We start from the raw sequence: 14470 nt of genomic DNA on the forward strand, positions 1-14470 counted from the left end.
CTTAGGAGCTAACTGCTCTCAAATACATACTATATGATTGATTATGGGTTGACCACTTAATAAGAATACAAGATAATACATTCAGTTAGAATGGCCAATGGATAATGTTTTCCATTGTGAACTCTGACTATCAACTTGGATAAAGAAGAGCTATGTGCATGTGTGTGTGCACTAGTATAGATATGTTTGTGGATATAAATACATGTATACATATGTTTCCACATGTGTGTAAATCTGTGTCTAAGAATTCATTGGGTTTGAGGGATCTGTGTCTGTGTATAGTTGTCTCAGTGTATTGTGTGTGTGTGTGTGTGTGTGTGTGTGTGTGTGTGTGTACTTATGTATGACTTGAGCACATGTTTGGTTCACTTGTAGATTATTTCAGTGTGTCATGATGCTGCCCTATGTGTGGAAGTGGGGGTAAGGAAGGTAGATTTAAGATACATGTAAGAGAAAGCAATGATAGGACTGGATAATAGAGAGGGTTGTGGACGGGAAATTGTTTAGACATTGAGCACACATATGACTTGTATTCGTGGGTGTGTGTTAAGAGTGTTTCTCCAGTAACGTGTGGTATGTGTGTATGCGTATAATCAGCGAGTTGACGGGAGGATTTATCAAAGAGCTGCCTTAATTAAAGTCGGTTATTAGGGAAATCTCACACAGTCTTCATTTTCATCCTAGGCCAGTACATTTTTAGCTCATTTTAATATGTCTTTAACTTCATCCACACATGTACTCCAGCTGTCTCCCAGTACCACTGGATTCCTTTTGTTCTGGCCCCTAGCATTGGCAAGACAGGACAGACCTTTAAATGTAATAGTACATAATGACAGCTCTTACTGCAGGGACATAAAAACAGGAATGTCCTCTCTCTCTCTCTCTCTCTCTCTCTCTCTCTCTCTCTCTCTCTCTCTCTCACACACACACACACACACACACACACACACACACACACACACACTTTCTCTCTCTCTCTTTAACACCAGCAGCAGGCAAAGCTCCTACTATGGCCTCTTCTGGCTTAACTCTTCTGCTCACCCCCACAGACTGCTGGCTATTTCCCTCCCCCATGTTTACTCGTCCTCTGTACTGTGCCAACAGAAAATCAGCTGGATGTGTGGATGTGTAAATATTCAATAGGTCAGAGGAAGGGACCCATCTGAGCAGTCAGAGCTAATTGCCCCTCTCTAAACAACAAAGGGAAACAGAAACTTTAAAAGCTCCTAATTTGTATTCCTAACAAGATTTGAGAGAATATTATATTTATGACACAAAAATAGCCAATAATGAAAGCAGAGCAATCTGAGATGAGGAAAGATTGAATAGAGATGAAAAACATGATCACCCAATTAAAAAATGGAATGGAGGCAATGAACAGAAGAGGGTAAACCACAGAAAAATGAAATTAGTTTATTATAAGATAAATTAGAGAGACTCTTCCACATTGCATAAGGAAATGAAAAAGAAGATGCGTTTATATTAATAAAATGTACAATCAATCCACAGTAAAATTTTATGTGCCAAATAATATAGCATGAATAAATTAAATAAAAACTGCAGAAATGTAAAAAATTTTAATAAAGTAACAGTCACCATGGAAGATTTTGATATACCTCTGTTACTCTCTGGCATAAGGATTTAGATAGCTTGAATAATGTAACAGAATAAATCTAAAGAAAGTAGGAGAAAGATACTTTTTTAAAATGTATTTTTATTGACTTCACAGAGGAAAGAAGAGTGAGAGATAGAAACATCAGTGATGAAAGAGAATCATTGATCAGCTGCCTCTTGCATGCCCCCTACTGGGCGTTGAACCGTAATCTGGGCATATGCCCCAACCAGGAATCGAACCATGACCTCCTGATTCATACGTTGATGCTTAACCACTGAGCCACACTGGCAGGGCAAGAAAGATACTTTTAAAGATAAAGTTAAAAATAAAAATGGCAATTATCAACAAAACCAACTATTTTTTTGAGAACTTTAGTAAAATAGATAAACTTGGCAGGACTGATCAAGGAATGAAGAAGTCATAAATATATACTATTAACAATGGAAAAAGGAACATAGTCATAGCTAGAGTTGAGTTTATGAAAATATTTTTTTAAATATTTAGGAACAACTATAAGCCAACATATCTGAAAGCTTAGATGAAATGGAACTTTTATATATAAAAGTATTAACGTCAAGAAAAAAATTGAATAAACCAATAAATTACGATTCCCCCATATTCTCCCTCAAGGGCCCTAGGCCTAGACCATTTTGCAACTAACAACTTCAAGAAACAATCCTTGAAATAATTAAACTGTCTCAGAAAAGAAAAACATTAGCTCCATCTCCTAACTCATTTTATTTAAATGAGGAACAAGTAGAAATACTAAGGGCAGCATAAGAACAGACGTAGAAACTCAAACTGAGTAAGGGCAGCATAAGAACAGAAGCTTCTAGGCCAGTCTCACCTATGATCATGGGTCTAAAAATCCTAAATATAATATATTGCATCTAGCTGGATATTAAAACAAAACTAAGTGGAATTGATTTCAGGAATGTGAGGATATGTGTCATTAGAAAAGCTCATACTTTATTTATTCGGCAAACACTATGAAATTGCCATTTCTGTAGGTCAAAAGTAATTGAATATTGGCAATTTCAGCATGTGGTTCAACCTAATATCCCATAAACAGAAGAGAAAAATACACAATCCTGCCAATCAATGCCCCCCCAAAACATCATGTAATGAAATTATATATCATTCATGATTTTTAAAAATATCTCATACAACTATAGGCAGGACTTTCTTAATCTTTTAAAAAGTTTCTACCAACACCTACAGCAAACATTATTCTTAATGACAAAGGCAGTACTTCTGTTGGTCCCAGTAAGACCAATACTTCTATCACCAATTGTATTCAACATTATACTGCCTCTCCAAGCCACTATAATTTACCGCCACCCCCCAAAAGAAGATAGAAAGAACAAAGAAGCTATAAATTTTAGAAAGGAATATATAAAATGTCTCTTATTCCAAAAATATAAAAGAATCAACTGATAAACTATCAGAACCAATTAAGACAATTCAGCAAATTGCTGGTATTTCTACAACCAATTAAAACATAATTGGGCAGGGGGATGGGTGTAATCTCATTCATAATAGAAACAAAGCTATATCGTATAAACAATAAGCCTAACAAAAATGTGCATAATCTTTTTTTTTTAAAGAGCATTTGTGGGAAGTTTTTTGTTTTTGTTTTTTAATATATTTTATTGATTTTTTACAGAGAGGAAGGGAGAGGAATAGAAAGGTAGAAACATAGATGAGAGAGAAACATCAACCAGCTGCCTCCTGCACATCCCCCATCGGGGATGTGCCCGCAACCAATGTACATGACCTTGACCAGAATCGAACCTGGGACCTTTCAGTCCTCAGACTGACTCTCTATCCACTGAGCCAATCCGGTTTTGGCAATTGCATAATCTTTACTGAGAAAATAAAACCTTATTTTGAAGGACATTAAAATAAATGCAGGGAGGTTTCCTGTTCATGAATGAACAAAAGGTATGAACAGGCAGTTCACAGAAGAGGAAAGTAGAATCAATGGTAAACTTATGAAAAGATGCTCAACCTCAATGATAACCAGGGACATACACATTAAAGCAAGGTACCATTCCACACCCATCAAATTGGAAAACAATTAGAATGCCAGAAAATACTAAGTATTGGTGAGGATGTAAAGCAGTGAAAACAGTCTTACATTATTAGTGAAATAAAACTGGTATTACTCTTTGGAAAGCAATCATACTATCTCACAAAGTTGAAGATGTGCCTTCATTGCAACCAGCTTCTCTGTTCTAGATGTGTGTCCTAGATGAACTCCAGTGCATGCATGCGTTCAAGCAGACATCAGTGTTCGTATTGTTTGTCACTGTGTGTAAAAAGCTATCCATTTAGCATATTTATTTTTTAAGCCAAGCCATCTTGCTGAGCTGTCAGATGTAACGGTACATGTATATCAAAACAGTAAGTTGTGTATCTTAATTACATCCACTTTTCATTCATCAGTTAGGCCTCAAGAAAGCTGAAAAATAAAAACATCTAAAAAAAAGGGGGGGGGGGAGGAGAAGCTGAGATGTAGCGGATGCACACAGATTCTCATAGATTTCTCAAGGGAACTTTCCCATCACCTGTACATAACGATTATCTGGACCATCAAAGCAATTTTCTTATAGACAAGCAATATTCTGTTAGGAAATAAATGTACACAGAGACCCTATTCCCAATAGCAATCAAAAATATAAAAATATCCAGGAATAAATACAGAACTTTATGGAAAGATATAAAAGACAACATGATTAAAGGGAGCCAGACACTGTGTACATGGAAGATTTAGTTCCCTATAAATGCACTTTTTCTCTAATTAATTCATATATTTAATGTTTATCAGAATTATACAGGTTGATTGTGTTTTTTTCTTTTGTAGGGAAGATTTTGTTTTTGATATGAGAAAATTCTTTTTGAGTGTATCTAGAAGAATAAATATGGGAGCATATTTTTTAAGTTAAAAGAAGACAAATGAGGGAGCACTTGCCCTATTAACTATTTATATTATAAAACTACAGTAATTAAAACAATATGGGTCATGCACAGGAATAGACAAATAGAAGAATGCAATAGACCAGAAAGTTGACAAATAAAACCAAGTTTATATAACTATATATGTGATAGTGGTCGATTTAAAATGGTTATTGGGTGAAATATTTGGTTTGGTTAAATTAGGGGTGTCGAACTCAATCAGAGAAGGGGCCAAAATCTAAAATCCAGCCTAAATCGCGGGCCGAATGGTTTACTGAACAGTCATAAACTGACAATGTCATAAACTGACAGCGGAGTGCAGTGATGACAGCGCGGTGCGAGCCACATTGCAAGGCCTGGCGGGCTGGATTTGGCCCGCGGGCCTTGTGTTTGACATATGTGGGTTAAATGATTAATCAACCAGAACAAAACAAAAAAAAGCAAACAAAAGGAAAACGTGGAATCTTATTCTTATACTAGAGGTCCAATGCACGAAATTCGTGCAAGAGTAGGCCTTCCTTCCCCTGGCTGCTGGCACTGGCTTCCCTCTGGCACCAGAGACCTGGGCTTCCCTTGTAGCCCCAGCTTCATCCGGAAGTTTGTCCGGTCTAATTAGCATATTGTGCTTTTATTATTATAGATCATATTCCAAAATAAATCTAGGTGGATTTAAGGACCAAAGTACTAGAAGAAAGCATTGGTTTATTTATTCATCATATATTTATTGAGTGCCTTTTACATGCCAGGGCACACATTCTGGACAACAATGTATGAATAATTATATTGGGGGTTGGGCTAGTTTTATGATGGAAATTCCTAGAGCTATTTAAGTGCTGTTGGGAAAATATTTAATGCTTTGAAAAAATATGTGCATATATCAAATGAAAGAGCAGTTACCATATAGCATCTATAGTTAGATGTTGTATTTATAAAAATAAATATGCATAAGGGAAGGTATGCATAGAACAAAGCCTAGAAAGACAGAACAAAATGTTATGAGTGCTGAAAGTTGCTTTTATTTTCGTTGGGCTTTTCTGTTTAGTAAGTTTTCTACAATGAATATTTTATCATGATGATACTTAATAAGAACACTTTGTTCTCAGTGAATTAGGATGAATTATGCTCTGAAATTAAGGGAAAAATCCTGTTCCCATTACACTTTCATTAATTAACAACAATTTCTTAATACCATCATATATCCAATGAGCATTCAAGTTTCCAATTATCTCATAAATGTCATCATATTTTCTAAATTTGCAATTTATTTGCATCAGGATCTAGATAAAATCCACACATCAGATTAGTTGCCTCATGCTTTGTTTTTTAATCTGTAGGTTTCTACCTTCATCTCTTTAACCCCCAGTCATAATTCACTTGTTGAGGAAGTTAGGTCATTTGTCCAGTGGAATCATTCACGTTCTGGATTGGCTGATCACATCCCCAGAATGTCATCCCAGGTGTCCTCTGTTCTCGCTACCCTGTTTTCCCGAAAATGAGACAGTGTCTTATATTAATTTTTTCTCCCAAAGTTGCACTAGGTCTTATTTTCAGGGGATGTCTTATCTTTCCATGCTCTAGGTCTTATTTTTGGAGGATGTCTTATTTTCGGGGAAACACGGTATCAAACCAATAGTTTGATCTGATTCTGGTTTGACTTTTTTTTTTTCTCCAGCAAAATGACTCCATAGGTCATAGTATGTCTTCCATCAAGAAGTGCATGATGTCGGGTTTTCTCCCTTACTATGATATTAGCAAGTATGGACGATGAATGCCTTGATCAGTTCCTTCCAATATATGCTTTAATGGGTAAAATAAATGTTAGAACAGTTCGGCCACAGCAGTAGGCTAACCCCTTTGAACTGGGGCCATCTGTGTGTCTGCTGGAATGTCGGAATTGTCTCCATCTCTGAGTGACATGAAGCCATTGCACATAGGATCTGGAAACAGACTTGAAGCCCCCAGGGGCCTAAACAAATCTCTGTAACATACAGCACTGTTAGCTTGAAGGATGGCTTCCTTTAGAAGGTTTTGCCTCATAAATCGTAGAATGGAAATATTGTCGCAATTTGCTGGCAGCTGGCACCACATTGTGTGCCATGCACAAATATTCATCGCCCACCCATAGATCCCATCTTTGATATTTACCAAAGCAGCAGGGGGTCCTTCACTCAATCACAACTTCTGTTATTATTTGTACAATTATCTGGAAAGGATCAGCAACCTTGAGACCAGGGAGGCCAGTTCATTATTCTGGTGATTGTTGACTTGGCTGGTGCTCAGAAGTTCAGGGGACAGATGGGACAGGGAAGCCAGATGCCAGAACGATCCCACCCCTGGCAAGCCCAGCAGGCCCTCGCTGGAGTCCTTCTTTTAGGAGAGAAGGAGCAGGGACTGAGCTTGAGGAAGGGAAGGCACCATGATATGCTGGTCATCTTAACTCCATCCTGCCTGGATCCCAGCGGCCATGTCCAGAAAAGTGGTCGAGACTGAGGCCACTGCCGTAGCCAGGTGGGGTCAGGCAGGAGGACAGCTGTCTCGCCTCCTGAAAGGACAGACCCGAGTGTCTAGCAATGCAGAGATGTCTAATGCTTTCAGAGTGCCTGTCTACAGAAACAGATGGCTTGGGCAGGCAGCCAGCCCCAGACTGGCCTCCCTAGGCTGCTGAAGATTAAGCTGGTGCCCTATGGGGGTAGGGGAACAAGAGCAGATTTTCACTGGAAAGGTCACAGCAGCAGGCAGTTCCTAGAGACTGGGCTCACACTGATATGGGTTGGGGTTAATTTCGTTCTTATTAAGTATCATTATGATAACACCAATGGAGCCAAGCTCAGTTGCTAGCTCTACTCGCCATCTTCCTTGCATCTGGTGACTCACTGACCCCCCCAACAGTTGTTATCGATGTTGAACTCTGAGACCCGGGGCCTGTGGGTGAGAACCTGTTGTTCGAAATAAGGTCATGACATTGGTTGGGGTCTCCCCTGTGTCCAGGTCTATGATGGCAACAACAACTCTGCCCGTTTGCTGGGGGTGTTCAGCCACTCAGAGATGATGGGGGTGACTTTGAATAGTACATCCAGCAGCCTGTGGCTTGACTTCATCACCGACACTGAGAACACCAGCAAGGGCTTCGAGCTGCAGTTTTCCAGTAAGTCTTGCTTGCTTCTGAGTGGACGAGAAGCCAGGCTGTCCCTGGTTGGGAGGTTGGACACTGGATCATCATCCATCACAACTAGTTTACTCTAACTGGAGCATGCTTAGGGTAGTTGCTTGTTTCCTCTAAGGCAGTGGTTCTCAACCTTTCTAATGCCTCGACCCTTTAATACAGTTCCTCATGTTGTGGTGACCCCCAACCATAAAATTATTTTCATTGCTACTTCATAACTGTAATTTTGTTACTGTTAGGAATCGTAATGTAAATATCTGTGTTTTCCAATGGTCTTAGGCGACCGTGCTAGCGATTCTCAACCTGTGGGTTTTAACCCACAGGTTGAGAACCGCTGGAGAGTTGGTGTTTAGTATGTGAATTATTTCCCAATAAGTCTGCTAGAGAAAACACAGCCAGTGAGGCTACTCAGGATCCCTGTCCCCGGGCTGAAGGCCATCTGACTGGGCTTGTGCGTCCCGGAGGGTGGATCAGTGGAAAAGGGATTCAGCAGAGTCATTGTGTTCCATTCCCATCACCTGAGATGGTATGACTTCGTAGCAATGTATTTAACCTTCCTCAGTCAGTATTCTCAGCTGTAAACTATACCTAGTTAGACCTTCCTGTGAGACTCCCGTTAATAACAAGCAAGAGAGCACGTGAGGCACCGTATCCCAGAAGCTCTGTAGAGGTTTTCTTCTCCAGCCTTGGCAATAGAGTGCATTTAAGCAGGCATGAAGGAGGCTTGAAACATACATTTAAAGCAACTTTCCCAGCAGAATGTCTTGGTGAGCAAAACTGAAAGAACAGCTTAGCTCCCACTTAGCAAAATGCTTTGGGGTCAAACAGAAGAAACAGAAAAGGCAAAAACTGTGCCTGAAAGCCATGCCTGGAGAAATAACTGAAATCATTTGCGGCCAGCATCGGGGGAATGAATACTCCGTAATGCACCCTCACCCGAGCACAGCAATGTGACGCCCGAGCAGCGAGGCCCTCAGAACTAGAGATGCGTGTTGCTGGCTCCCTCGAGAAACGGGCTCCGGAGAACTGTGGTTTCCGCCACGGCTGGTCTTGCTCACCCTTTCTTTTCTCTCTTCGCCAGGCTTTGAACTCATCAAATGTGAGGACCCGGGAACCCCCCAGTTTGGCTACAAGGTTCATGACGGAGGCCAGTTTGCTGGGAGTTCTGTGTCCTTCGGCTGTGACCCTGGGTACAGCCTGCGGGGCAATGAGGAGCTGCTGTGTCTGAGCGGGGAGCGCAGGACCTGGGACCGACCTCTGCCCACTTGTGTCGGTAGGAGGCCCCTTGCCTGCCATTGTCATACATTTAGCAAGTGGGACCAGAGCCGAGTCAGGCCCCCAGATTTGTAATGCTGGTGACAGAGGAGAGGGAGGAGAGTGGATAAGAAAGAACGTGCCGGAGCCTGGGTCCAGGGCATAAACTATCTTAAGAAGGAATGGAACAATGAACTAGCGTCTCCCTGCACCTGGGTGCTTCCAGGGTGTCAGCAGAGGCTCTTGGAAGCCTTTCCCATGTGCCACAGACTGGAGGAGCCTGACCCAAGGCAGAGTGAGAAATTGGAAAAACCATTTCACCTTTCACCTTTCACCCAGCTCCCTGCAATGTTACCCTCCCTGGTGTGTCCTGCTCCCTACCCCAAACAGCAGGTCTGCCCTCTCTCCATCCCCACCCCCTTGTCCCACCACCTCAGCGTGTCTGCACTGGCTAATCTCATAGGAACAGAACACGCCCTGGAAGAACATGTAAGGGCCACGTGACAGGATTGGTGCCAGCATGTGTTGAGGCAGAGAAATATAAAAAGAAAGAAAAAGCATTTTTCCCTACCCTTGGGGAGCCCACACTCTAGCAGGGAGAACGGGCACATGAGCAGATCATTAATAATACAAGATAAGCACGGTAAGAAGAGTTCCGTGCCGAGTGTTGGGGGCTATGAGAAGGGTTTGCATAGGAGGTGATATTTCAGTTGAGACTTTGAAAGGTGGGTAAGAACTCACCAGCAGGCGGAGTGGAGTGGGGGTGTGGCCCTTCCAGCTTGGGCACGTGCCCTGGTGTGGTGGACAGTGTTAACAGCCAATAGTGCTTTCCCTTAGACAAATACATTATAACAGGATCTTCAAAACTGTTAGGCAGCAGTGTCCAAAGTCAAGGAGTTTAAGCATATAAGCCAGGGCAGTGGCCTCTACACAGCCTCTAGAGTCTTCTTCTCTCTGTGTTTGAGGTTGACTCAGTCTGCAGTCATGCCCCATCCTCTCTTCCTGCATCCCTGTTTTCATCCCCTTCCTTCACACCCATGCCAGGCCCTGTGCTAGGCCCCAGGAATCCCTGTTTTCATCCCCATCCTTCATACAGGTCCCAGCCAGCAAGGGAGACACATGCTTAAGCAGACACGGGTAGAATGCCACAGGCAAGCCAGAGCGAGCAGAGTGTGAAGGAGAGACGATGATTTACATTATAGGCCAATTACTTGCTTGCCGAAAGGATTCACTGTCAGGTTTTTTTTGCCAGTTGGACTGAACTTTAAGGAAATGCTCGAGCAGTGCTAGTAAGAATATTTATGCTTTGAAACTCAGAGGCCTTCCCCCTTGGGACTCCCTCGGACCCCACTCAGGGGAGTGAGGCTGTGTATTAGGGATTATGGGTGTATATTTTTACACATGTCACGTCATCGTAGACTTTATCGAGGTCTCCCAGCAGTGACTACTGTGACTTACACATCCAGGTGTGAGTTTCATTGCTGAGTGTGTGCCACAGCCAACCGGGGCAGCCAGGGTTCTGGGACAGGAAGAAGGAGCAGGACCAGGAAGAGTAGAGTCCAGTGGTCTTGACAGTGACTCTGCTGCAGGCTGGCCACTTGGCCCCCGCTGCACACACGCCAGTCCTCCGAGAACGTGTCCTTCGCAAGTGCTCCCAGGGCTGCTCCTCCAAACACTCGCTTTCTCCAAAACCAGGGGGGCTTCTCCATCTGGAATATGGTCATTTGCTGTCGCCTTTCTAGCTTCCTCTTCTGTTTGTGGGGCTGACAGTCTTCCTCTCCTCACCCTGCTCACTGCTATGGGCCCATTCCATCCCGCGTCAGTCAGCCAAGTTGACATCATCCATCCCAATAGCACCACAGAGCGAGGGCTCGAAGTGAGGCTGGAGCAGAGAGTCTGGTCTCAGGAGCACTGGCAGAGAGCCCCTCCCCCAGCCCTGGCTTAGTGGTCCTGTGCCGAGCCATAGTGCCCCAGAATGCTTAATGGGCCCATTATAACAACAGGCGAAGACCAGTCTTCTGTTTGTGATGTTGATCCCGTCTTCTGTTTCTTCCAGGATCTTGTCTATCAACCATTCCTGAAAGCTTTGCAATAAATCTCCAACCCTTCATTTTCATGCACCCCTGATTCAGACCTTTATAGTAGTTTTCCTGGGAAGCAATACTTTTTTTTTCATTCATTGGATCATCCACCCATCTATTCATTTGATAAGCGTTTATTAAAACATCTCTCATGTGCCAAACACTGTACTAGACACTCAATGTGAAAAAATGGTTAAGACAAGGTTTCTGCTGCCAAGGAGCTTATAGTGTGGAGGAGGTATACATGATAATAGCATGTTGCATGTGCTGTGATAAAACCTGTTCATGCACCATTTTTTTATCCATTGACCAGTTGATGTACATGTTGGTTGTTTGCAGTTTTGGGTTACAGTATTATGAGTAATGCAGCTGTGATCATTTGGGTACAAGTTTTTGTGTGAAAGTACGTTTTCATTTCTCTTGGGTATATATACCTAAGCACAGAATGGCTGAGGTTATATAATAACTATGTTTAGCATTCTGAGGAACTATGAAACTGCTTTCCAAAGGGGCTGCACCATTTTAGATTCTCACCAGCAGTGGATGAGGGTTCCAGTTTCTCCCATCCTCACCCACACTTGTTAGTGTCTGTCTTTTTTATTTTAGCCACACTTGAAGCTGGGAAGTGGCATCTCATTGTGATTTTAATTTACATTTCCCTAGCGATTGCTGAGGATAAATACCTCTTTGTGTGCCTCTTTGAAGAAATGTCTATTCAAATCCTTTGCCCATTTTTTTCTCCATTTTTAAATTGGGTTGTTTGTCTTTTCACTGTTGAGTTGTAGGAGTTCTTTATAGATTCTGAATGCAAGTCCCACCCAGGGGCGTTCTGCATGTGGAGCTCGGTCCCCTAGAATGAATGAGTGGGACTCAGGGACATAGACGAGAGGAAGCACCGAGTGGTCGCTGGCAGCACGGCAACCCCATGAAGCTCATTCTTTGGAAATTTCTTTCAGCTGAGTGTGGAGGGACAGTGAAAGGAGAGGTGTCGGGGCAGGTGCTGTCACCCGGGTATCCAGCTCCCTACGAACACAATCTCAACTGCATCTGGACCATCGAGGCTGATGCTGGCTGCACCATTGGGTAAGTGTCTGGCTGGCCAAGTGACCATTGCCCAGTGACCATTCAAGGGAATCATCACCAGCCACTCAGCTGGTAGCCGGTCCCACCCACCTCACCTGGTTGCCCTGTGATCAGCAGGGGTCGTAGGACCCCAAAATTGGGCTGGGCCCACGGAGAACCTGGAAAGGCCTCACAGGGCTGCCACCCAAGTTCACACAACTCTGTGGTCTAGATGGCAAGTGACAGCAGAGTGACTGGGGGCATGGGCTTGATGTCATGTGAACCTCAGTTTGATTCCCAGGACCTTGGCTAACTGAGTCTTTTATCCTCTGTGTCTTACTGTCTCCTCTGGATTGTGGGTTATCCTCTGTATCTTACTGTCTCCTCTGGATTGTGGTTACCAGCTTCTCAGGATAAAGCACTTAAAAGAGACGCAGCATGCATTGTGCTCAGCACAGTACTTGGAACATAGTAAATATTTAACAGTGGCTCTGTGGTCATTTCTCTGGCAGCAGTAAGGGTCAGCTTAAGCTGTATGAGCCAGACTACTTCTCTTCTCAGTCTGAGTTTCCTCAACTGTAAAATGAGGACAACATTCTTATGGGTTAGGGTTGTGGAGAGAAGAATTACAACGTCCAGCAAGGAAAGACGGAAAAAAGAAAAAGGAAGGGAGGAAGGAAGATTGGCTCAGGTGTAAAGGTAGTTATATGACTAATCCATCCATAATAGTCTCTCAGTAAATATGAAATGAGTGGTGAATGAATCCAGAGCATAATGACTTGTTTACTTTATGTTCAGGTATGCAAATCAGGAGGAGGTTCCCCTTTTCCTCCTTAGAGCATTGCTCATTCATGCACTCACTTCGTTCATTCAGGTAACAACTCTCTGATTGATACCTGGCAGCGCCTGTGCGAGGTGCCGGCATTGTGCAGATGCATGAGACCCTGTCACTGTTGACAGAGAGGAGAAGGGTGTGCACAGAGTGAGGAAAGGGCATAAGGAGGAGGGCTGTGAAAGGCAGGACAGGAGACCAGAGATTTCCTCCTGGGGGACGAAGAGGGGTTGCCAGGTGGCCAAGGAGAAGGATTGGTAGGAGGGGAAGGGCCTCTGGGCAGAGGAATTGACCCAGGTGCTCAGGCTTGAGCTGGAAATGGTCCACATGGCAGGAGCACCGCCTGCGATCTGGCGGAAGGCGGGCAGCAGTGGGAGATGATGCTGGGGAGGCTGCTGCTCGGGGCTGCGACGCTGGGCCTGGACCTGTCGGCAGCCTGTGGGAGAGCATGGGATCCACCGGGTCCGGGAGCTGAGTGAGGAAACTGCCTCCAGAATGTGGGTGGCTGAGGACGCCTGAACCTCGATGGTCACAGTGGGGATGGGGAAGAAGGAACAAATGCAGAGGACATGTAAGTGGTCACCCAGCTGGTCTCCCTCTCCTCACACACATGGAAATGGAGCTTTCTTCTTTGTCCCCATGTCTTGTGGTGTAGCACGCTGTAAACCTTACAGACAAGTAGAAAGAACAGCACACCCAGAACCTGCAGACTGGCCACCATTGCGAGTATTTTGCTATATTTGCTTGCTTGCTTTTCCCTTTTCATCCGTCTCCCCCCTCCCTCCCTCCCTCCCTCCCTCCCTCCCTCCCTCCCTCCCTCCCTCCCTCCCTCCCTCCCTCCCTCTCTCTCTCTCTCTCTCTCTCTCTCTCTCCTGTATCGCTCAAAAATGCATTGTGGACCATGACACTCTATTCCTATGTACTTGGCAGCATCTTCTTAGGAGAGGGATGCGCTCCTCCGGACAGCAACGTTAGCCTGCCCAGGACTTATTAAGGTTTAGGACAGGGCTGAGGGAGAGCAGAGCAGACAGAAGTGGCTGACAGCCACAGTACGGACGTAGTGACAGGAGTTCAGGCAGGATGGGGACCATGATCACTTACAGGAACAGTGGGCGTGGGGAGGGCTGGGAGACCAGGGGCGCCCTTCCTAGCTGTCAGGGAGGGAGAACCCAGACAAATGCAGGCAGTGTCCTCTCCCGTGTGACATAGCTGTGAAGTCACGGGGCATGTTACTGTGTATGAGGACCCCAGGTGGGAATAGCAAGGAGAAGGTGAGGACGGGTCAGTCTGCCACATGGATGGCTTCTTGAAGCCAGTGCCAAGAGAGCAGAGATGGGCTTCCCAGATGCCCTGAGAGTTGCCCAGAGGTGGAGATGATTGACAGCTTCCCCTTCTCATTCAGCCCCCGCCCCAGCGTGCCCTCCCAGTGTGTGGGGCAACTATGGGCACTTCGTACTCAGGGTGTCTTCTCTGTTCCTCTCCCTCTCTCCCTCCTTCTCTCCCTC

The 14470-nt window shown here is 44.2% G+C and overlaps 1 protein-coding gene across 9 annotated transcripts in view; it reads left to right on the top strand.

Annotated features, from left to right (window-relative positions):
* CSMD2 (CUB and Sushi multiple domains 2) overlaps positions 1-14470 on the top strand; it is a 541275-nt gene that overhangs the window by 384381 nt on the left and 142424 nt on the right. For all 9 annotated transcript variants that reach the window (XM_084873018.1, XM_084873017.1, XM_084873019.1 and 6 more), the window contains 3 exons: positions 7562-7718; positions 8818-9009; positions 12028-12154. In XM_084873018.1, the coding sequence (XP_084729144.1) occupies positions 7562-7718; positions 8818-9009; positions 12028-12154 (476 nt within the window). The remainder of the gene's footprint in view (positions 1-7561; positions 7719-8817; positions 9010-12027; positions 12155-14470) is intronic.

The sequence above is a fragment of the Pipistrellus hanaki genome (genome assembly GCF_964339955.1).
Source record: "Pipistrellus hanaki genome assembly, chromosome: 2".
NCBI lineage: Eukaryota > Metazoa > Chordata > Mammalia > Chiroptera > Vespertilionidae > Pipistrellus > Pipistrellus hanaki.